This window comes from Dermacentor variabilis, chromosome 4, assembly GCF_050947875.1.
Source record: "Dermacentor variabilis isolate Ectoservices chromosome 4, ASM5094787v1, whole genome shotgun sequence".
NCBI classification, from domain to species: domain Eukaryota; kingdom Metazoa; phylum Arthropoda; class Arachnida; order Ixodida; family Ixodidae; genus Dermacentor; species Dermacentor variabilis.
This window is the reverse complement of record NC_134571.1, coordinates 187,354,271-187,379,220: the sequence shown is the minus strand read 5'-3', so window position 1 is coordinate 187,379,220 and position 24,950 is coordinate 187,354,271. Positions and strand designations below refer to the sequence as shown.

General features: G+C 48.5%; 1 protein-coding gene across 1 annotated transcript in view; it reads right to left on the bottom strand.

Moving 5' to 3' along the window:
* The window catches only part of LOC142578101 (uncharacterized), a 92,768-nt gene that overhangs the window by 31,528 nt on the left and 36,290 nt on the right, over positions 1–24,950 (bottom strand). Inside the window, exon 3 of the mRNA XM_075687515.1 lies at positions 2,962–3,741. Within this exon, the coding sequence (XP_075543630.1) occupies positions 2,962–3,741 (780 nt within the window). The remainder of the gene's footprint in view (positions 1–2,961; positions 3,742–24,950) is intronic.

Below are 24,950 nucleotides of genomic sequence, written 5' to 3'. Positions count from 1 at the left end.
TGAGGCGACGCCTCTACAAGACATCACGGCTGAAACAGCGGCGGAACCATTTGTTGCTACGTGGGTGTCGCAGTACGGCTGCCCTTTGCTGACCTTGGCCGGCAATTCCAATGCTTGCTTTTTTTCCGCCCCGGCGAGACTGTTCGCAGGGTGTCTACCAAGTTGACATTTCCAAATTCCCTGAGTTTTCAAGCTTTTCCCTGAGTGCCTTTGCAAAATTCCTTGAGTGATGCAGAACTATGTGTTATGTCAGGACAGGTTGAAACCATATCGCCCGATGCTGTCACTGTCTAGTAAGCATATGAGAATTTTTTAAAAAACGACTTAATCCAATTTGAATACTAAAGAGGAGTGTTCATACCATTCAAAAAGAGAATAGAAGCGAGGGGTTAGTAAAATGCACAGCAAATAAAATATCTCCGAAAAAAATTGCAAATCGAGTCAGGCATTCTCCAATACGAATAAAAAGATGACGCATGCAGAAGCAAATATTTTCGAATATGAGCTACTTTTATCAACTGATAGCAAGCTCGTTGGTATGAGGTCCGAACTTTGTCAGAAGTGAGATTCTCTCTCAATCGCTGGTGTGCCGACCTCAACTGTCCTGACGTACTCTCAGCCCGCGCACAACACCTCAGTGCTCCGTTTCATTGCTTTAAAGAGTTTATTTTGGTCTGGATCAGGAACACCTGCATCTCGGCGTCAGACAACACTGTTTTTTGAGCTCATGCTCCTTGAAAGAAGTGGCGGCACACTCCCTTTTCCGTTCATTCATCAATGCATAGGTCCTTTCTGTTCTTGTCCTCCTTCCGCCACTCGTTCGCCTCATGTACCATTTGAAGCATCATCTTGGTCAGTTGCACAGTCTACGTCCGATTTTTGGAACTCCCAAGGGGCCGCGAGAACGTCCGAAAAATCGGCCAGTTGGAAAAAATCAATGCATGTCATTTACTGCCCTTAAGGGCTTAAACCGCCACAGGCACATTCGAAAACGCCCTGAAGGCCTGTCAGTACACGTATGAGGTTTATCGGTGCTCGTACTGTGACAGGAAATACCACGTGCACGCGTTTATAATTAAGGAATACGAACTGCGTCCCGTGGCAATAGCCCCTCCCCACCCTTGTTATGCTTCACTGCAATACTTGAGCGTATGCTTCACCAAGTAACATTTTTGTATGAAGGGGAAGCTGACTTTCCGGAACCGGCATTTTGCAACGCACCGTGCTTTCCAAGCTTCTAAGCCAATCGCGAGGACCAAGAAGGCGGAGTTCGTGCCACTGCTTACAGCAACAAATTCTTTCATTAAAAAACACGGCATCCAACGGTAAGAAGCTTCACAGCGAACGTCAAAGCAGCTAGGCCTCGCGTTGCCGCAGTGGTGGCTACGGCTGCCGGCGGATCTGCGTGCGAGAGCGCCGGTTCGAGGCAGCGGTGGTGGCTTTGATTAATGCCGTTTCGGACCTGCGGCCACGGCAAAACGTCCGGAAAATAGGACGACGAAGAGTTCTTGCGTCCGAAATTTCAGACGTTCGGATACATTGACTCTATGAGGTACGTGGCGGTGCCGCGAAGCCGTCCAAATTATTGGGAAACCGGTAAGTCGGCCGTCGACTGTACACTGGCAACTCCTCCAGAAGGCGACAGGCCGTCAAAGACGATTCATTACGATTCCTGTCTGTTACTTGAGCTAGCATTACCGTGACTTGCGACCCTATCAATAATATCACAGCTAAGTTTCCCTGATAGAGGCACAAATTCCCTGAGTTTTCCCTACTACTCAATATCTCTGAGAATTCGAGGTTTTCCCCGTTGGTAGACACCCTGGTTCGGCACGCGACTTCCTAGCACCATGACATACAACCCACTGAGCAATGGCATGGTCGAGCGTCTCTACCGACAACTGAAGGCGTCGTTGACCGCCACGCTCGACAGACAGCACTGGGTGGAGATGATACCTGCTACTGGCGCTGCGAACAGCAAAAAAGGATAACCTCGGAGTCAGCGCAGCCGAGATGCTCTATGGGTCAGCAATCCATGTTCCAGGTCAGCAAGGCACTCCGCCAGCAGCCGCGCAGCCCTTACAGAGGCTACATTGCTGGCTCGACCAGCTTCGACCTACTTCTCCTCGTATCGCCCGTGGGCAGCCTGTATTTAATTTTTCATACCGCCATTGACACCTAAGCCTCTGGAATTCTAGTGGGGCAGCCCTTGTAGCGAACGTCTGCCACTTCGTTGCCCCCGCCGTGGGGGTCATTTCTCTCTGCTCGAACCGAAGCAGCTGCCCAAATGTGGTGCCACCACCGCCACTCGGCAAACCTGCTTTTACTTTTGGATAAAGCCAGTCGACGCTCTGTTCTCCAGCTGTCAAAACGTATTTTCCTCGCCTCCGATAAACCGAGCCCCCAAGACGTCCATGCGACATCGGGTTTATGGAAAATAGTCCGAAGCCACCGTGAACGACAGAGTTTCACGCTATCCACCAAACGATCAGCGCGGGACATATCACAACGCCAATATTTCATTATGCGCTTTTCAGTATAAGTTGTTATAGATAAAACGAAGCAATTACGTTTATTTATGCGTTCATACACGAGAGAAAAACAAAAAAGGCCGCTGATTACTTGCCTACGCGCGTGGCTATAGGTGCCCAATACGTTATATTAAGCTTCTTAGGAGAGAAAGGGGCTCCGAACGAGCGCTAAAGAATCAAATTTATCCAGCATTACCCGCTTTCTTTCACCTACGTATATTTGGCGCACGTATCCTTAGTTTACCTGCTTGTTTCCACATTTCCATGAACAGGACTAAGCGTAATGTATGGCTACTTTGAGGAAAGCAATAAAAAAACCTTCCCTTTTTTTGTCTTCATAACGACCTAGGCTTAGGAGGAGGATCACACTAGCAAATCTTAACTTAATAACGGAGTGTACTGCCTGTTCCGGAGAGTTTCCCGCGCTTACCTCCATGACCTCGTGCAGCAGGCCACCGCGGAACAACCTCTCCGCCGATAGCGCAGCCTGCGAGCGCACCAAGTCCTGCGTGGTGCTCACCGCCGACGGTACACTCTGCGAGCCGATCGCCAGAGTCCACAGGAAGGACTCCATGGCGACGCCGTACTGAGACTCGCGGCTCTGGCGGTAGCAGAAGGAAACGACGGCGTCCGCCAGCTGCTCCGAGGGCACTGTTCGCCGCACGACCTCCGCCTCGAGGGCAGGTAGGAGCGCGTGTACCAGAAGCCACACAGAGCGCGTGATGCGACTGGACGACTCGAAGACGAGGTGGGTGAAGGTGTGCAGGAAGGACATGCCCTTCACGTACACCAGCTTGGTCGGCTCGAGGGACTGCAGCACGTGCGGAGCATCGGCCAGGGCTTCGATCCACGCTTCGCGAGTCCTCGGGTAGATCTGCAGGAACAGCTGGTCCGGCGGCCACATGCTCACGTCTTCTTCACCGCTCTGGTTGTTCGTGAGGGACTCGTCGACGATCAGCAACTGCGTCAGCTGCGCCGATGTCAATGTGGCACCGCTGGCGTTTGCCGCTGTGCTGAGCATCGCTTCCAGCTGTCGCGCAGGCAGGCCGAGATAGTTGCGCAGCGAGTTGCCAGACCTGAGGTGCATGTTGCCTTCGTAGAGACGCACCCTGATGGCCAGCTCAATACGGTACTTGAGGACTAGGCGGAGCATGAACTTCAGCGCTGACGTGCTACTGACCGAATGCTGCGCGATGTCTTCCCAGCGTGCCTGAGGAGGAGCGAATGGTAAAGGCCGGGAGCAGTATTTTAACACATATGCTCCCACGAGAAGTTTCACAGTGAAGCTGTAATTAATGTAACAGCTGTCGAAGCACATCCGCTCTGAAAAGACAGCTGCAAAATTGGCGGAAGTTATTCGGGTGGAAATTAACAAGTAGTTGCATTAATTTGAAGGTGGTACGTAGGGAATCTTTAGGGAACACTAAGCGAAAATATTAGGTCGAGCAAGATTCTAAGATAAGGCTTCTTTAATGTCAAATTCGTAGTTCGTGGTGAGAACGGAGCTTTTAAAAGCAAGAATATAACTAGAATGGAAAATCAGAGTAGCGGCACCAATTTTGGACAATGGTACCTCTCATGTGACGTCAGCACTGGCTGATTCACAGAGAGTGCTGGAGAGACAACTTAAGCGGGAATTGCTTCAACTCGTCCGTTCTTGCGCGGTTGATTCAAATTGAGGACCAGCAGCATGACCTTTGGTGGCAATTTTTTTGCAACGAAGTTACAGTTAAGAAGAACATTGCCACGACAAACTTGGTGATATTCAAGTTGCGCGCCCTTCGTATTGGGCACTGTGCACGCCGTACAGTGGTGTTGTTCAGCAACAACAGGCAGCGATCTTCGTGGCACGGGCAGCCAGTTGGACCCGGCTCGCACGCGCCACGCGCACGAGGTGTCACGCGAGGAGAAGCGGAAGATGGTTCGAGCCCAGTTTGAGAACGCGACTGCCGCGGATTTCTTCACGACCGCATGACTTTTACTTGTGGGCGCAAGTTCGCCTTTAATAAATATCGTTGTTTTACTAACATCGTTACATTTCTGGTTGTATCACACTTTGCTCAATTCATATACCGTCACACAGAAGACAATGATACAGTTCTGGAGGGTAGATCTGCAGGAACAGCTGGTCCGGCGGCCAGTGTCCGTTAGTGTCCCTCTGAGCGTGATGTATAAGTTAGAACTATGTAGAGCAAATTGGCAATTGCTAGAAGATTAGAAATGTTCTGACAATTACTTTTAGAAGGTACGTGTAATGAGCGGCTTCCCCGCCTAACATTTAGTCTAATCGAACTCTTTCACAAGAAGCATGTGTGTGTCTAACCATTGCAACTTTCTGAAAGCAATTCTGACGATTCCTTTCATATTGCTCGAGGGCCTGCAAATATCTTGCAATCCGTGGCGAAACGTCTCCAATAATTTTTTTTACAGAAGGCAATGAAAGACGATCGTTTCAAGATTTAGCCTTATATATTGTGCGAGTTGGCAATGCTGAGATATGCCAGGGTAATGCAAACAGCGCATAAAAAAAGAAAAAAAAGAAAGAAATCGAGCTAACAGCGCTAATTTTCTTATACTTGTTGTTCACAACGGGTAACCAGCATAGCTTGGAGGTCGTTGTCGCGGCGTATGTCTCTGCATATGTCTGGGATATGTTTCCTGCAAAAGTCACTAGAAGGAATTCTGGCGCTCCGATCGTTCAGCCACCACGGACGTGATCGGTGGCGCACCAATTTGCCTATTGTTCCTGTTTGCGGCTTTAGGCATCCGCGAAGGGTCATCTATTCCACTTGATTTTCTTAAATTTCGAAGAACTCATAAATTGCTAAACGTACGAAAGCGAGAAGTCTCTACGAACACACAATCCAAACGGTCGCATTCATAACACAATATATTGCTTAAAGTTTTGAGCTATTTCTAGAGAAAAAGGAGTTCAGATGCCCAGCACGCATAAGCGTCACACTTCCCTCTAGTTGTTCCTTTTTTCAAGAAACTCTACTTAAAGAACTGCTCAGAGCCCGTTCTTGATGAGCGCCGATAGTGTAAGTACTCGTGGCGTTTTCTCGCTGAGCTAGGGCCGTCAATATCCTTCCTTGTCTGAAGGTAGCGTTAGAAATGGGTACTTCTGTGTATCGAACGATAAAAAACTCAAGGAAATGTCATTGTTTTTGGTAGTATATCGAAGCCTTTTATCGCGATGTCTTTATACTGTAGCGATACATTGAACACAAATAAATCATCGCATTCAAAAGGATATAAGCTTTATCTCGGGCCCAACTCTGACGCGGCCAATTCAAATACATGTAAAATGCAAGAACGCTTTTCTGAGATAACCCCTGGACCGACTTTAATGAAATTTGTTGCATTTGAGAGAGAAAGGTAAATTCTAGTGACTGCTAGAAGCGCAAATTCGATTTAGGGCCTGAATTTTGTTAGAAGAATTTTTAAAAATTGGGAAGTTCGAAAAAATAGAATCATGAAACTTACAAATTAACAGCTCTCCGGCAAGGGCAGATATCGCGGTTCTGTAAACGGCATCCATTAGATCATCCAAAGCGGACAAATTGGATATGTCAATTTATATATCATGTGTATATTTTACATTGTGTATAAGGGTTCTGCGAAACCTGTATTTACACATTACTAAATTTTTGAGATTCATGTGTAACATGCCAATTTTGTCCGCTTTAGATATACATGAGGTGCAATTAACAAAATTTCGATATCATTCCTCATTACCGAGTTACGGAGCTGTAAGCTTGATAGTTTCGTTTTATAAAGATTTGCGACTTTTGCCAATTTTCAGTACAAAATTTACGAGCTAAATAGAAAATTTGAAACCAGCAATCACTATATTTTAAGTTTTTCTTTTAAATGCAACAAGCCTCGTCATATTTGGTGTAGTGGTTATCCTTTTACATGTATTTAGATAGGAGCACCCGAGCTAAATCTTCCTCTTAAGGGCGCTTTTTAATGTCTACAACTCCTTACACCCCTAACACCCACAGAAAGGATGTTTGAAGGAATGTACAGATATGAAAGATTTTTATTGAAAATTAGACCCTTTTCTACAATAGCTATATTGCCGGAATCGTCCAATAAATTTCCCTTTTTGCAGCAATATCTGCTATCCTTTTTTTCTAGTGGATTGCATGTTTGCCAGTGGCACTGGTGTCCGTTGAAGGAACGCCGAGGTCCTTTGCGAGACTAAAGAACACAGACAGAGCCGCGCAGTATACATCACCTGTGCTGAAACTGCGCTCCTACAGAGTGTTAGTACGAAGTTTTACATCTCAGCCAGTTTTTTTTCTCATAGACGGTATTTACTGCCGCGAGTTAACATCGCATGCAGTAATTACACAGGCAATGGCAATGCATGTCACATTATAAATAACAAGACAAGTGCCAATCGTATGACTAGTAACTAATACAGAAAACGAGCATATATATGCTCTAAAAGGGAGACAATGAAAAACAAGTAATCAATCGAAGGTACCAGTCTGGTTGAAATTCCCTTTCATCATAGATGTCTTTTAGGCGAACAATCATTCATTGTAACTGTACTGACGAAGTAAGAACGGGCTCAGCAATGTGGTCCAATAATCCTGTCTTCCATAAACTGTGTGTACCAATTAGTAAAAGCATAACAAAGTGCACATCCCTACATCGCGCACAGTCAAATATCGAACGGCATGCAGACTTAAATGAAACTTTAGTTAAACGTCCCAAAACAATATTGCATCTATACAATAGGGGACATGGGGTGCTATGCAGGATGCACCGAGTTTCTCGTTCACCCGAGTTTTAACCGAGTTTGCTCGACGGAAGTCAGTGAACGGAGATAGCGCGGAACGAGCAAAAGCTACAGGCAAAAAGATATGTAGACAAAAAGCCGCATATGACAACATGAGCGCACCCTGCGCGCGCGGCACGCTGCTTCCACGTTTCAAGAGCAGAAGGCCGGACAACGAAACGCGCCAGCGCCGCGTATTGTTATCAACGGATTATCGCAGCTTAGCAATGCCGCGACTGTCCCGCTGTCTGTCTGCACACTTGCCGTGAGCCGCTTGCCACGCCTTTTCCGGGCGCGTCAAGGGCGTGCCTCCTCTTTCGGGCACTATCTCTCTATCCTCCCTCGAATGCGAACAGGGTACATGTGGCGCATTCTTGCACCTACGCTTTCGCTCAACGAATACGTTAAAATACAACAAATAAAATAACGAACATTTTTATTTCTTTAAGTGTCTGTTTTTCGTTTTGAATGCTAGAAATTTCTGATCACAAACAGAGATCGAGCAAATTATTAAATTTTGCACTTCTTGCCCTGAGTACCGACAGTGAGGCGAAAGCTTAGAAGCGGATACATTGAAAAGCGTCGCACGCACGAGGGAGTTCATCCGGTGAGAAGTCGCGTAGGGGGGCTGCAGTGCTATGGGGCTCTTGCATTGCCCAGGGGGTGCTGTAGAAATGGAGCTAAAAAGCGCCCTCTGTCCTGAACTGGGTAGTACCAAGTTCAGTCGTCCGCTTCGGAAATCACGTTCACAAAATGGACCCGCAACATTCGCTTTTGTTGTACCACGGTTTGCAGCGAATATCGGGTGCCGAAGATTATTTCAGGGGTGGCACGCTGCGTAAACGCAATAAATTATGCAACGCCAAATACGTGCACGCCGTTCAAGAAATAAGCGGCGAAGTTTTAGAGCGCTGTCAATCGCAAGTGAAGCGAGTCGCGTACGAAGTTGAACTTCAGGTAAGGTTTGCCCGCTGCTAGATTCAGGCGCACGATCACGAGAAAATGCTTGCTATAAATGAATTCACAGCAGCGATAAGCAGACATCATGTGTACGGAACTGCTCGAGCGCACGACTGTACGCGCCGCGACGGCAGCGGTGTTTCAGCATGCCGCGAAGCGGCGGGCCTGCATGCCGCTAGACAAGTAGTAATGCCTTCCCTGTAGTAGCGGCCATCTGTCCCTTTAGCGACTGACAAAAACTGATGCAATGCATATGAGCTCGCAGTAACGTACGTGCGAATCGCGCTGCAGCGCTAGCTCATGCGCTGCTAGCTTGATGTAGCTTTTGATGACAGCGTTCGAACATCGATGTGCTGCAATCAATACTACCTTGCTGCGCTGCCTCAACGTGCTGGCTTGAGGTCAAGGATGAGCACATTTAATTCTCTAACCAGTGCTTCTCGTAGTGGGGTAGTGAATTCTCACCGAATCACCCCGACCATTTGTGGTCATTTGCGCACACCTGGTCACTTCACCACTTCGCAACAGTCGAATTGTTAATTGTCGCTGTGGCCGGGTCTCAAATCGTTAATCACCAGCGATGCCTGCTGCTATGTCGGTCTGCCGTCGGCACTGTAGATGCAAAAGACCAAATTTTAGAACGCAGATAATCAAGCAAGCTTCAAGACAGGCGAAACAGTCAGCATGGCACGAAGTTTCGCTCACCCAGCGCGACGAACTGCAGCTATCCAGCGCGTCCGACGCTCCGCTTCGTAAGGCCTTGAAGGAAAAATGGTAGAATCTGATGTTGGGATTCAGGCTTTCTTGTTCATGGCAGCCCACGACGCAGAAGTAACGACGGTGACGCTTCTTCGAGGTTGAGCTAGGTCTCTCCGGATCGGCGTCGCCGATTCCTTCAGCTTCCAGCATGGACGTCTTGCGCAGAAGTTTGAGGTATAGTAGCGGCGCCTGGTGGCGGAGCGCGAAACGTTATCTGGGTAGTACCGGCTTGGGTAGTATTGAGCCCTGGCTGTGGCGAAGCACGTTCATAGCCAGCGTTTTCTGTCAATTCGCGCTTTTTCCTGCCCTGTTGCGAGTGCGAAAAAGCTCGTCACTTCGCACAGACCACGCCGACCACGCTGCGAGCTAGCCGCAGCCTATAGTTTAACGAAAACGGACTCTCCGTGAGACGTAATGCGTGAAGCAGAAGGAATCGGTGACGCCGATCCGGAGAGACCTAGCTCAGCCTCTAAAAAGCGTCACCGTCATTACTTCTGCGTCGTGGGCTGCCATGAACAAGAAGGCCTGAATCCCAACATCAGATTCTACCGTTTTCCTTCAAGGTCTCACGAAGCGGAGCGTCGGGCGCGCTGGATAGCTGCAGTTCGTCACGCTGGGCAAGCGAAACTTAGCGCCATGCTGACTGCTTCGCCTGTCTTGAAGCTTGCTTGATTTTCTGCGTCCTAAAATTCGGTCTTTTGCACCTACAGTCCCGACGGCAGGCCGACATAGCAGCTAGCAGGCATGGCTGGTGATTCAAGATTCGAGACCAGGCCACAGCGACAATTAACAATTCGACCGGTGCGAAGTGGTGAAGTGATCATGTGTGTGCAAATGAGCACAAATGGTCGGGCTGATTCTGTGACAGTTCACTATCCCACTACGAGCAGCACAGGTTATAGAGCTAAATGAGCTCATCCTCGACCTCAAGGCAGCACGTTGAGGCAGCGCAGCAAGGTAGTATTGATTGCTGCACATCGATGTTCGAGCGCTATCATTAAAAGCTACATCAAGCGAGCAGCGCACGAGCTCGTGCTGCAGCGTGATTCGCACGTATATTACTACGAGCTCATATGCATTGCATCAGTTATTTATCAGTTGCTAAAGGGACAGATGGCCGCTGCTACAGTGCAGGCGTAACTACTTGTCTAGCGGCATGCAGTCAACAAAGATTGCAGGAGGCCCACCGTTTCGCGGCATGTCGAAACACCGCTGCCGTCGTGGTGCGTACCGTTGTGCGCTCAAGCAGTTCCGTACACATGACGTCTGCTTATCGCTGCTGTGAATTCATTCAAGCAAGCATTTCCTCGCGTTTGTGTGCCTGAATCTATCAGCGTGCAAAGCTTACCTGAAGTTCAACTTCGTACGCAGACTCGCTTCACTTGCGGTTGACACCGCGCTAAAACTTCGCCGCTTATTTCTTGAACGGCGTGCACGTATTCAGCGTTGCATAATTTATTGCCTTTACGCTGCGTACCATCTCTGAAAAAATCTTCGGCGCCCGATATTCGCTGCAAGCCGTGGTATAACACAAACGAAAGTGGCGGGTCCATATTGTAAACGTGCTTTCCGAAGCAGACGACCGTGCTTGGTACTACCCAGTTAAGGACAGAGGGCGCTTTTTAGCCACATTTTCGCAGCGCCCCCTGGGCAATGCAAGAACCTCATTACGTCTCACGGAGAGTCCGTTTTCGTTAAACTATAGGCTGCGGCTAGCTCGCAGCGTGGTCGGCGTGGTCTGTGAGAAGTGACGAGCTTTTTCACACTCGCAACACTGCAGGAAAAAGCGCGAATTGACAGAAAACGCTGGCTATAAACGTTCTTCGCCACAGCCATGGCTCAATACTACCCTAGCCGGTACTACCCAGATAACGTTTCGCGCCCCGCCACCAGGCGCCGCTACTAAAACTCAAACTCCAGCGCAAGACGCCCATTCTCAATAAAATCACTCATGACCACTTCGTGCTCAAGACCCGTGGAGGACCATGATCACTATTTCTCTAATAGGGGAATAGAAACGCAGCGCCGCGGTACGGCTGTTCATCGCTGGCGTTTCACTAGGCTATTAAGGCTCCCGCTTTACGGACTAAATATGACACGTTAGTCATTGATACGGGAGCAACGGCTGTCGCTGCAAAATGGCGGTACGTTATTTTAGGGTCCGTAGTGACGCAGTGCAGTGAAAATGTACCAGTTTATCTTTGTGCGCGAGGCCTCTGCGATACTTTGCGAAGAAGTGCGTGCTTCCCAGCGACACAATTCATCGCTTGTCATCGCTTGCGCAGTGAAGGTGCCTCTGACCGCATGTACGCAGTATTTGAGTGTGTTGTGCAGTCCCGGGTTCTTGCGGATTACCTCTGCTGGAGCCAGTAGCGATCGCAGATGGATATCGTAACGACACTGCAGCAATCGCATTTTGGCAGGTGAGGGCTCTTGTGTGCAGTTATGAAATGAGACTTCGAACGGAGAAAGGTGTTGGAACTGTTGAGTGCTCAGTGCTTGTGATGAAGAAATGCCATTACACTGGGTCTAGAAGAGCTAGCGCTTCTCCGATCTGGGACGCTGATCGTGTTTACGACGCTGTGACTCCGATATATCACCGATGACAGAGCAGCCATCTCAAACGATTGCTACGATACGCACTCCTCAGCATCGTCGTCCCCCTCGGCACATCTACGCCTTGTAAGCAGCTACAGTCACGTGCCGATAATTATTTACTGTACGCTATGTCGCCACAATGCAGGCAATGAAACCGTGTTGTGAGGCCATCTCAGCCCGAGAAGATGTATGAATAAGCCAGCGACAGTCAACGCTTTGTTTTCGATAGTGGTGCTCGCTCAGTACATCACCGATGACAGTGTATCGTGCGTGTTTTATGCCGGCGGCCAAGATTGTTGATGCCTCTCAGCTCGATACCGGGTGGCTGTTGCCGAAAGACAAGTTGGGAGTGGCCCAACTGTGGTGGGTGTGCGCACAAGAGTTACATGCCTAGCGCGGGGCGTGATCTCTGGTTTTGATTCACAGGCGAACTCGCGCTAAACTCGTACATCGCGAAACCCCCTCCGAGTTCAACTTGGGAACATGGCGGCGGCAGCAGCAGCCTGTGTCATTGCATCCAGCGGCAGCAAGCGTCCGTATGACCGTCTGGACCCGTTCACCTACATGACCGACGTGGAGTTTCAGCGTCATTTTCGCCTGTCGAAGACATCAGTGCGCTGGCTGTGTGACGAGCTAGGCGAAGACTCTCTTCTGCGGAGACAGCGTGGCGGGCTTCATTCGCTCACCGTCGTAGAGCAAGTCATCTGTGCGCTCCGTTTCTACGGGAGTGGGAGTTTGCAGGGAAGCGTCGGCGCCGAGCGTTACAGTGGACGCCGTCAAACTACTGTTAGCCTCTGTGTCAGAGATGTGTCTCACGCGCTTATCGATGCGGCAGTGCGTAAGCGGCGGCTAGCTTTCCCGAAGAATGCGGCTGAGCGGGCATATATAAAATAATGCTTCCTACTTCGCGGGAACATTGCGAACGTAGTCGGGTGTGTCGACGGAAAGTACGTAGGAATTAAGGCGCCTTCAATGACAGCGTTACTGTGATTAGCATTGAAGCAATGCCTAGACACGCCATATTGCCAAATTTGTCACTTCTGTGTAGCCGACTTAAATTTTTTTGTTACCGACATCTCACATGCGGCTGCCTATAATACCGACTTTCTCGCTGGTTGCTGACTTTTTGCCGATTGTTCTACTTTTCTATCAGGGTGCCTTCCAAATGGCTCACTTTCTTGGGAGATTAATTAAGTATAAATAGATGCATAGATATCACAAATTGTGTGAAGTAATCAATGAATGCCAATCTCATAAAGAAGTTGGGGTGCTTCATTGGTGAAGTTAGTATTCATAATGCTGAATTTTGGTCATGCGTCATCTATCGGCGGCACTATGAAAGGAGGCATTGCACAATTTGTTGCAGCGCGAGATGTGGATGTTGCGCCAAGACGGTTGTGCCTATGCATTTGTGGCGAAATTCAAATGCATTGAGAATCTTAGTGTGCTTGCTTGCATGAAGAAAATACTTGATTGTTTGCTCTGTTCACTGTTGATGCATGTGCCAGACGTTCAGTGTACCTTTTTTTTGGGGGGGGGGCAGCATTATTCTGGATGGTAAAGCATATAGTTTCGTCTTATAATGGGGCTCTAATTCTTAAGCAGTAGAACAATGCAGATCCAATGCTCTGCAGAACTCAGTGTACGTGAAGATGTCATGAACCATCAAGGAAAAATTACATATCGGGAGAAATGTGGTGCAGATGCCAATGAGAAGTGGGTCTTTAACCCGCCATGATAAAAATAACAATTGCAGAGCAAATAGACCTTTTGTACAGCTTTAGAGCAATCATGACTCAAAACTTGGTATGCTCAAACGAGTAAACGCCTGCCACAATGCCAAAGTAGGATGAGCGACATGAAGCATATTTTGGCATTGAACATGTCTTGTAACCGCTATTTTTAGTGTAAACCCTCGCTGTCACACCTTTCCCTCCGGCACTCCCTTTACTGAAACGTGGCACTGTCTTTCCATTGGTGTCATGATGATGGTGGTAACAGCAACAGTAAGACTGGTTAATGCTTGCTCCTTTGATTCCTGTGAGTTTAGTGGTAAAGAATATGGCGCGCGCATACACCATTGCTGCAAAATTTAACACGTGATTTTTTGGGGAGCTCATTTGTGTTGGGACATTTCAAAGATGTGCGCCATTGTGGCCTAATAACGAGAGCATTGGTGAGGTTGAAGACTGCGTGTATTGGTATGGAAGCTTGAAGTTGAATTGCACAACAATTCGACGGAACACAGAGAAATACACACAGCAGAACGCTCTGATATGTGTGTTACTCTTCCTCGTGTGCCGAAGAATTGTTGTGAGATCCAACTTCATATAGAGCATTGGGCTTCTTTGGTGCAGGACCGAGGAAGTGTGAGCTATTTAACAACATGCCAGTGCCTTTCCACACAATTATGGAAGTCTGAAGGTTTGCAAACAAAGCTTTGCTTTCAAATCCACCTGCTCATGTAATACAAGCACTGATTGAAACAACCGTCATACAAAAATAATGGTGAAATCAATGGCCTGTGAAAAGTGTAATTTATATATTGACACTGTTGACACAATAGGTGCCATACCGGCCTCCAACTTGTACTGGACAGAGCAGTTTGCTTCCTATGTGAAACACAAGCTTCCATTACATGCTGTGCAGATAACCAAGATCGGTCTGTTTTGATGGGGTAGACAACATTCACTGTAATCTGTTTTTGATCCTAAATAACTGCCAAACACCACCTCTTTTTCAAGGACGTCATGGGAATATTTGGCGAGACCTTTTTACAGCCCCTCATAATGGAAGTGTGGCCAGCCAGCTTTGCTTGGATGCCTTTATAGATTTCTGTTCCTGATCACAGTGTGCTATCAAGTTGCTAAAGTCTACGCAACTAGTACAAGGCATTACGTGATTGTATAGTTGGATACAACTTTAGGAGGCCGCGGAATCTGCACTTTAAAGGCAGGTGAACACAAGCCTGCACCAATGGGCACGCACTCTAGACTGACGTCGTGCCGTCGGACGCACTAATACCCGCTCGTTGGAGAGGTACTATTTCTTTAGACGTGGAGGCAATCGGCTGCTGCGCTTTGGTCATCCGGGTGGGGCCTCTCCTGTCTTTTGAAGTTGTATCCGACTGTAGAGGATGCCGCTTTTCATACAACACAAAAGGACAAAGTGTACTATTGTTTGGCCTATGAAATGGATACATCAGAAGGGAGCTATGCAAGGGCTTAAGCTGTGTGAAAATTAGTACATGCAAATATCTGACATTGTTAAAGAATATGTGGTATCAAACATGCATGTAATGGCATGTTTGGATCGGGGAGTGTTGCAGTCATATGCACAGTCTGTAGGTAATAGCATTATTAAGCTCCTGCTGTTTCCTGTCTTTTCATTGTGAATTACACACACCGTTCATCTTGTGGCTAATCAACACGCACTGTATTCTTGCACATAGAAAGAACAAACAGCACAATGACGTGTATGCTGCATTAGTGTATTTTTCATTTACATGCTCCAAGAGTGGCACAGGTTGTCTAAGGTTTTTGCCTATTTTGAAGAGGCACCAAGTGCATGTTGCAAGTGTCCTAATATGCACAGCACAATGTTTACTGCAATCATTTTATTCATGTTCTTGAATAATAAACAAAATAATAAACTGAAAGCTCCGTTATAAGGTGTCTTCTGGGGGCTCGACTGGAAAGCAGTGAGGGCACCGATACTACTGTTGCAGAGCATCCCTCTGGACCTTGCCGCACTGAAGAGCCCGTGCCCAGCGCTCGCCTACTGCCCCCAGGCGGTTGAGTGCCTCCAGCAGCAGAATGTTTTGCTGCAAAAAAGTGGATTATTGGAATGAATCAACCGCATATAAAACATTATTTACAAAGAAAAATTCTGGTTGCACTATTGGTACTAAGTGCCCTTGACTGTGGAAGCCTTTAGCGTAGTATGCATAATAATGTGTTGGGACAACTTTGCTTTATTTTTCATAACTGGGGTTGTCTTTTTCAGAGCCAATTGTCATGTTGATTAGTGTGCCAGCAGCTGAGGTGTCCCCGCACCTTCACGAGTCTCTACTGTCAGCACGACAAACCTATTTTTGTTCACTGCAAAACAAAAGCCTCTCCCTACAATCCCATCTTATACGAGCTCATTGCATCCTATGCCTACAAACATCATATTTTTGTCCCATTACGTAACTTCCTACCATTCTCGGCTGCAGTTCTCTCTCCTTGACATCTATTCTGTCACGCTTATGTAATCACCTGTTATGAATTGGAAACAAGTGATTGAAGACGTGCATGGCCTGCCCACCAACTCCATTTATTTTCTTAATCTCAACTAGCATATCATTTACCACGGTTTACTACGCCACTATCTTCCTGCCTTAATGCTATCTCCAAAAATTATTGTTACTTCGCTTTCTGCACAGTCCTCGATTTCTCAAGTTTCTTTGTTAACTTCCAGGTTTATGTCCCATATTGCATAACGGTAGAATGCAATGATTCTAAACTTTTTTCAAGGATATTGGTAACGTGGGGATCATGATTCGGTAATGCCTTCTATGTGCTGTTCAACCCATGAAATTTCTATATGTTTCCTGCTTTATATCAATACCTCCTATTGATATTTCACCTGGATAAAGATACTCTTCCATAGATTCTACGGGCTTAATGTCATTCATGAATTTTTGTTATCTCACCATGTTAGTGAAGGTTAGCTTCATATTTTCCATATTTTCGCGGGCCCACGTGCATGTAAAAGCACAAACACTCATTGGTTCTCAATGCCTTTTTTAAACTGCTGGACATTCAGTTGATTACTACAAAGGTGACTTAATCCGTGCACTATTTTTATGCTAAATATGAAACAGCAGAAATATACTTATCTGCATTTTGTTGATGTCTCCTTCACTGTGTTGGTAGCGAGATCCATCGTCGGCAACGCCTCCTTGACGCATCGTAGCTATATAGGCTGTCTTCCTTTTGCACACACTATGTAATATTCGTGACGCTCGCAGTCACGCAGAGTGAAGGAACCCAGCGCACTCGCAGAAGCATTACCGGACAAGTTGTTTCTTCAGCATTGCGCCGTGAACAGTAAGTGCGCGTTGCGATCTGTAAAATCGCCGAAGCTATTGGCAGTCTTACGGGGTGCACGGAAAGATTGCTCACGGAGGAACAGAACTATCCAAGAAATAGTGGTCATCGTCGAGCCTGATCACTACGGAGCGCACTGCAAGCTCGTTGTACGAGTTTGCTTACACTGGGCCTCTTCGATGTTTAGCCGCCATGCTCGCCCGGTGAATGGATGTGATGACGTCACCACAGCGTTCCCTCGTGGTATAATGCGAAGCGTACTAAATTACAAATTAGTCTAATACACATTCAGTGTACATCTTGTCAGCCTTAAAATGCTTCTAAACCACGTTAAATTAACTAAAAATATTGCACTAAATGCATTTGATTCATAACTGGCTTGTGCATGTAATGCACTCGGTGGAACGACAAACAAGTGAATGAAGGCACGACCATGCACCGACGGTATGATCACGTGGGCCCCGGTTTGTCGACCACCCAGAAGGCAACGCCCAATGAATTATAGCCACCCAGAGTGAATCTAGATGAACCAATGAAACTGGAGGCTTCTCGAAAGATAAACTGTGTCTCAGTACCATTTGTGCTTTCATCTTGGGGTGTCACCAAAGCTCGTGAAGATACCGAGTTTCGCCAAACTCGGCGCATCCTGCATAGCACCCATGGCGAGTTTCTTAAGCAGGCTTTCCACAAGGCTACTTTGACGCAAACGGAATGGTACACCTCCGGTTAAACATGTAATTAAGGTGTAAATATGCGGGCTGCTGACCGCATTCCCGCTCTTTTCCCTCCTTCGCACCATCAAACTTTGAAAACACGTGTCCAGAGATTACTATTTCCACTAGCTTGAACGCGGTCATCTTAGGGCAAGCTAGTTGTGCGAGTAAGCCTGGGTACGGAGTTTGGCATGCCCCCGATTGGCAAAACAACGTAGCAAAAGGAAAACTACCAGAAACAATATATCACTCTCAATCACTCCGCCGATGTCACTTTATAGAATACTTCAGCGTCTCAAAAGCGCACTTGCGCCTTTAGCTCGTATGCAAAAATGTTCCAAAAGCCGGGTGAATTCATGATTCAAAATAGGTTTACTTCGACTTAGCATAACAAATTAATACAAAAGGGTATAGACGTTTCGCCACCTATGCAGCTGGCATCTTCGCAAATCAGGCGTGGTCCAGTCTACTCGTCCCACACGTCCTTGTAAACGTCCAGCAGGGGGCCACGGTTAGTTTTACACGCCGACTCGACACGACGGATCAACTACGATTCCAGGAGATTTCGTTTCCACCCACTTTCGCTCTCGGGCCAGCATCGTCGCATTGTCAATGCCGAAGCTATGCCCAGTCGTCCAGCAGTGTTCGACAAGTTCGGTCGCAGAACGCGTTGCATAGCAACGTTTCCTTTGTGTTCTTTCAATCTCATTAACCTTTTTCAGCCCGTTTCGCCAATGAAAGTCGCGTCAAAATCCCAGCATCGGACTTTGTTGTTGGCCCCGCTCTGATCTTCCACAGGGGTGTGGTCTTTCGATTTCGTGAAAGCATTGCCCGAGGTATAATGGGGTTTGAAAACGGTTTGTATGCCCAGCGGACGCACAGCTCTCCCAGCAGTATCGACATACCCTGAACACAGGGAATAGATACAATAGCGACTGCCCTCACTCGTGATTCACTTTCCCTTCTCCTCCACATTCGCTTCTGGGTATGGTTAACAAACGTCCTGGGATAACTGCGCCCTTTTCATGCATCAAATACATTTTATACTTCTTGAAAGCGCAATTACTACAAGAAACACACTTCTTCACAACGTGATAACGAAGTTCTTACAATGCAGCATCTGTGTTCGGTCGGGTGACGCCAGTCAAACGGTAAAAATGTTCAGTGTCACGCTGCTTACGGTACACTGTCGTTTCCACACTGTCATTACCGGCCTGGCGTACAAGCACATCCAGAAAAGGCAAGACATTATCTCTCTGGTTCGTACGAGAACAGTTCAGCGCGGCGTGTAGAGCGACCAGGTTTGCCCTTTTTAATTTTACAAAAGTAATCCACGTACATACGATACATTTTCACCCGAAAGGGTAGTGAGTTCAGCACTTATAGCGCGTTTCGACGTGCTCCAACGCTAGGTTTGCCACGGTAACCGAAACAGGGCTTGCCATAGGATACCCTTCAATTTGAAGATAAATCGCGTTAGCGAAGCTGAAGTAAGTTTGGTTCAAGAAAAACCCCAACAAAATTATGATCTCTCTACCGACAAGGACGTACAATTTTCTAAATTGCAATCATTTCTCAAACGCGCCTCTATGTCAATGGCCAGGCCAACAGGGACGTTTGTAAACAAGGAAATAGCATCAAAATACACCATCACATCGTCATCATCAAGTTGCTGTGCACAGACGTCAGTTGCAAAATCGTGAGAGTTTTTAACTGACCGGGAGTTGCCCTCAGTTAAGGGCTTCATCATTCCAACCAAGAACTTAGACAGGTGTTGCGTTTCGCCTGCGACACGCGGTTTTGCCGGCGCGACTGCGGCGGGGCGGCAGACATTTTGGCCCGTTCGGCGTCGCCGCAACGCTCCCCGCCAGGCGTTTCCAGGCGTTTCCAGGCGCGACTGCGGCGGGGCGGCAGACATTTTGGCCCGTTCGGCGTCGCCGCAACGCTCCCCGCCAGGCGTTTCCAGGCGTTTCCAGGCATGTTCCGATGCCACGTGTCTTCATGTGCGTGTGTGAGTGTATGTGCCATTGTGCCCGAACGGCGGCGATGCGACAGCAGGGGGTCACCCTCTCCTCCCAGTCTTTGTGCCCGACCGGCGGCGCTACGACAGTGTGCGTCACCATTAGCCCATTGTACAATCACGTGCTCGTCTATTGAGGGGTTCCTTCTTGCCCTCAACTGCGAGAGTATAAAAACAGCTGCCCCCGGACGCCAAAAAGAGGGCTCCGATTTCTTCTGTTGAGTAAAGTGCTCTCCCGTCTCTCTACTTCGGTCAACCTGACCGCCAACTCTTTGCGATGTTAAAATAAACAAGTTGTTTTGTTGTTACCAGTCGACTCATGCTTTGCCGGGACCTTCGGATGCTTCCAGTTGTACCCCAGGCCGCCAGGCCAACGCTACCCTTGGGGCTTGCGACCCAGGTACAACCACGGGCGTCAGCGCCGAGTTCCCAACAACCGATGCCATCGGTGGGATCGAAACAACTGTCTGCCAGCGGTGAGATCGCGACAACGGAGGCCAGCAGCGAAGAGATGCAGTTGACTGTATGTTGAGCAGCTCAACGACGATCCGGGAGCAGTGCAACGAGCCCTGTGTGATGACTGGTTGCCTGCAGCGGAACGACTGCGCTGGACTCTTGGCTGCGAGGTTTGGTGAGTGCGGGACTTTCTTCTTCTGAGCTTTGCCAGGCTTTTGTTAGTGTCAGAAACAGAGCTGGTAATTGTGGTTGTCGTTGCTGCCGGGTTAGTTTGCGGCAAGACAATAGTAAGCAGTAGAGAAAGCAGCATTCAGAGCAGCCATGGATTTGAAGTCGTTGCGCAAACCGAAATTGTTGGAGCTTGCAAGAGAGTTGGGTCTGGATGTCTCAGACAAACTAAGAAAACCTGAACTGCTAAAGGCTATTCTTGAGTTAGAGGCTGAGGATGACGAGCTGTCGGAATGCCTTGAGACCATTGAGGAGAGGGAGACTGCAAAAAGACAGGAGCGCGAACTTAAAGAGCAAAAAGAAAAAGAAGAGCGTGAACGTAAAGAACAGAAAGAAAAAGAAGAGCGTGAACGTAAAGAACAGAAAGAGCGAGAGCAACAAGAGCGTGACCGTCAACACGCTTTGGAAATGAAGCGTCTTGAGGTAGAGATGGAACGCGCTCGTAATGGAAGTCAGGCACACGGTGCAGGAGAACGCGTATTGTTCAAAATGACTGACCTGATGCGGCCGTTTAAGCTTGGAGAGGACATTGGTTTGTTCCTGGTTAACTTTGAGCGAACGTGCGAGAAGCAGGGGTTCTCTCGGGAAACGTGGCCACAGCGCTTGCTCACTTTGTTACCCGGCGAGGCGGCCGACGTAGTCGCTCGCTTGGATAGAGAGGAGGCAGAGGATTTCGACAAAGTAAAATCGAGTCTGCTAAAAAAGTACCGGCTGTCTGCGGAGGCGTTCCGTCGGAAGTTTCGGGAAAATGAGAAAGGCAGAAGTGAGTCATATACAGAGTTTGCGTATAGGCTTATGTCAAACATGCAGGAGTGGCTCAAAGAAGAGAAAGCGTTTGGTGACCACGATAAAGTTCTGCAGTGCTTCGGGCTAGAACAGTTTTATAGTCGGTTACCGGAGAACGTGCGATACTGGGTCTTGGATAGGCCAGACGTTTGTACGGTGGCTAAAGCCGCTGAGCTAGCCGAGGAGTTTGTGACGCGTCGGGCTCGCGGAGCTAAGGACGGTCAAAAGGGTGAATTTGGCTCGAAGTTTGAGAGGCCGAAGTTCACACCCATGAGAGCAAAGGGGAACACGCGTAGTGCGGATGCGAGTGGAAGCAGTGCGACCGAACCTAAGGAGACGGCGGCAGCCGAAGCCGAACGCAGAAAGCGGTTCGAGATGAGGCAAGCGCGCGTTTGTTATACGTGCCAGAAGCCGGGTCACTTTTCGGCGCAGTGTCCGGAAACAACACCAAAAGTTGTGTTTTTTTCAATAGGCAGCACTGACGAGAACATGAAGCTTCTCGAACCTTACATGCGAGACCTCCTCGTGAACGGGAAAGAGTGCCGAGTGCTTCGCGATTCCGCAGCTACGATGGATGTAGTTCACCCGTCTTACGTAGAACCCCATATGTTCACGGGCGAGTGCGCATGGATCAAGCAAGCCGTGGAAGCTCATAGCGTGTGTCTGCCGGTAGCAAAAGTGCTTATTGAAGGACCTTTCGGAGCGCTTGAGACGGAGGCGGCAGTGTCATCTATGCTGCCCCCCCAGTACCCGTACCTATTTTCAAACAGGTCCGATCACCTCCTGCGCGAGAAGGGGCTTTTGTTTGGTGAAGCTAGTGTTCAGGCGTTAACCAGATCGAAGGTTCGGGAGCTCGCTGCAAAGGCGGCAGTTGCGGGGCCGACGTTATCAAACAACGAAAAAGGGTCAGAGGCGCAGCAAGCTGATATTCAGAGCACGCCCGAACTGAATAAACTTGAGTCTGTAACGTTAAAGGCACCAGATACTGGAGAGGAAAATCCCGATGCGGGAAAGTTCGAAGAGCTATCTACTGATTTGCTCATCGCGCCTACGTCAGACGGACTTAATAGGTTGCTAAAAGTCAGTCGGTCGGCTTTGATAGCCGAGCAAAAAAAGGATGGCAGCCTGGAAAACGTGCGCTGCAATGTCAAAGAAGGTATCGCCAGGAAAACTGCGCGTTTTGTCGAAAGAGGCGGAGTCCTGTACCGGAAGTATCTAGACCGCCGAGGAGTGGAGTTCGATCAGCTGATCGTGCCTCAATGCTATCGTCAGGATCTGTTGCGCTTGTCACACGGGGGTTCGTGGTCCGGACACCTAGGAGTTAAGAAAACTAAGGACCGTCTCTTGAAAGAGTACTATTGGCCAGGGTGTTTTAGGGACGCAGACCACTTCGTGAGGTCATGTGACACCTGTCAGCGGGTGGGCAAACCAGGGGACAAATCAAGGGCGCCGTTGAAATTGGTACCTATCATTACGGAGCCTTTTAGACGGCTCGTTATTGATACAGTGGGACCTCTGCCGGTAACAGCCACGGGGTACAGACACATTTTGACTGTGATCTGCCCAGCGACAAAGTTCCCTGAAGCAGTGCCGCTTAAAGAACTCAGCTCAGTTGAGATAGTTAATGCACTACTGTCCATATTTGCGCGAGTTGGTTTTCCTGCGGAAATCCAATCAGATCAGGGCACAGTGTTTACTAGCGCTTTGACGACAACTTTTCTCGAAAGGTGTGGGGTAAAGCTGCTACACAGCTCCGTGTACCACCCACAGTCGAATTCCGTTGAGAAGCTCCACTCCGTCATGAAGCGCGTGTTGAGAGCCTTGTGTTTTGAACATCAAACTGACTGGGAGCTGTGTCTGCCTGGGGTGATGTTTGCTTTAAGGACCGCGCCGCATGCGGCTACGGGGTTTTCGCCAGCTGAACTGGTGTACGGTCGCTCGCTTCGATCTCCGCTTCGCATGCTTCGAGAATCGTGGGAAGGTAGGGGCGACGACCCAGTCGTGGTGGAGTACGTACTTAAGCTCCTCGAACGCTTAAGAAGGGCACAGGAGTTGTCAGGTGAAGCAATGACAAAGGCCCAGCAGAGGGCCAAGGTTTATTATGATCGGACAGCCAGGGCCCGTCGTTTTGAGGTGGGCGATGAGGTCATGATATTGCGCACATCGCTAAACAACAAACTAGACGTGCAGTGGGAGGGCCCAGCACGAATTGTTCAGAAACTGTCGGACGTTAACTACGTGGTAAGTCTGCCAGGAAAGCGGAAAGCACAGCAAGTTTACCACTGTAATCTGCTCAAACCCTATAAACAACGGGAAGCAGTGGTGTGCATGATGGTAAACGTTCCTGAAGAGCTTCCGGTCGAGCTTCCGGGACTAGGCTCAGTGACGAACAGGGAAGACACCGGTCAAGTCATTAGTGACCTTATCAGTAAAGCACCGCTGTCGCCTGAGCAGAAAACCGAACTACACCAGCCATTACAAGAGTTTCAAGGTCTGTTCTCTGAGAGGCCTGGTAGGACTTCTGTCCTTACTCATGACATAGAACTTACCTCCCCAGAGCCAGTACGATCCAAGGCGTACCGGGTGTCACCCCGCCAGAGCGATATTATGGAGGCTGAGGTAAAGAAAATGCTACAGCTCGGTGTTATTGAGGCAGGTGAGAGTGATTATACCTCCCCTTTGATTTTAGTTGAGGTACCGGGCAAGGAACCTCGTCCTTGCGTCGACTACCGCAGGCTTAATTCCATCACTAAGGATCAAATTTATCCGATCCCTAACATCGAGGAGCGCCTTGAGAAAGTTAGTAGCGCTCAGTTTATTTCCACCCTAGATCTTGTCAGGGGTTATTGGCAGGTTCCACTTACAGAAGAGGCTAGTAGGTATGCGGCGTTCATTTCACCAATGGGAACATTCCGTCCTAAAGTGTTGAGTTTTGGTTTGAAGAACGCGCCATACTGTTTTTCAAGCCTCATGGATAAAGTGTTGCGGGGACAGCAAGAATTCGCTTTACCGTATCTAGACGACGTAGCGATATTCTCCGCATCCTGGTCTGAGCATATGGCACACTTGCGGGCAGTGCTAACCCGCCTGCGCGAAGCGGGCTTGACAGTAAAGGCTCCTAAGTGCCAGTTAGCACAGGCCGAGGTTGTCTACCTCGGTCACGTGATTGGTCAGGGTCGTCGCCGCCCCTCTGAAATAAAAGTGGCCGCTGTGCGAGACTTTCCGCAACCGCGCACAAAGACCGATATTCGGTCGTTCTTAGGTGTCGCCGGCTACTATCAGAGGTACATCCCCAGGTACTCTGATATCGCGGCTCCCCTGACGGATGCTCTAAGAAAGTCAGAGCCTCAAACAGTCGTCTGGGACGAGACAAAGGAAAGAGCTTTTAGCGCCCTAAAGAGTGCCCTAACAAACCAGCCTGTGCTACGATCGCCAGACTATACAAAAGGGTTCATTGTTCAGTGCGATGCTAGTGAGCGAGGCATGGGCGTTGTACTGTGCCAACGGGAAAAGGGAGAAGTAGAACACCCCGTCCTGTATGCTAGTCGTAAGCTGACCAGTCGTGAGCAGGCGTATAGCGCCACCGAGAAAGAGTGTGCATGTCTCGTGTGGGCCGTTCAGAAATTGTCATGCTATCTAGCCGGCTCGAGGTTTATCATTGAGACGGATCACTGCCCTCTCCAATGGCTGCAGACCATCTCTCCCAAAAATGGCCGCCTCCTGCGCTGGAGCCTCGCTTTACAACAATATTCCTTTGAGGTGCGTTACAAAAAGGGGAGTCTCAACGGTAACGCCGATGGCTTAAGTCGAAGCCTCTAACGTAGGAATCAGCCTCAAAATTGTTGGTTACTGATGTTTTTCTTCCTGAGGCAGGATTTTTTTTAACAAATTGCTTTTGTTTAGTGTTTCAAAGTGATGATATGCTTTCTAGTGCAATTTTCCAATTTGTGGACGCGTTCTGAGTGATGCTAGACTACTGTAAGGAACTAGGCAGTGGTATAAAAAGGGGAAAGA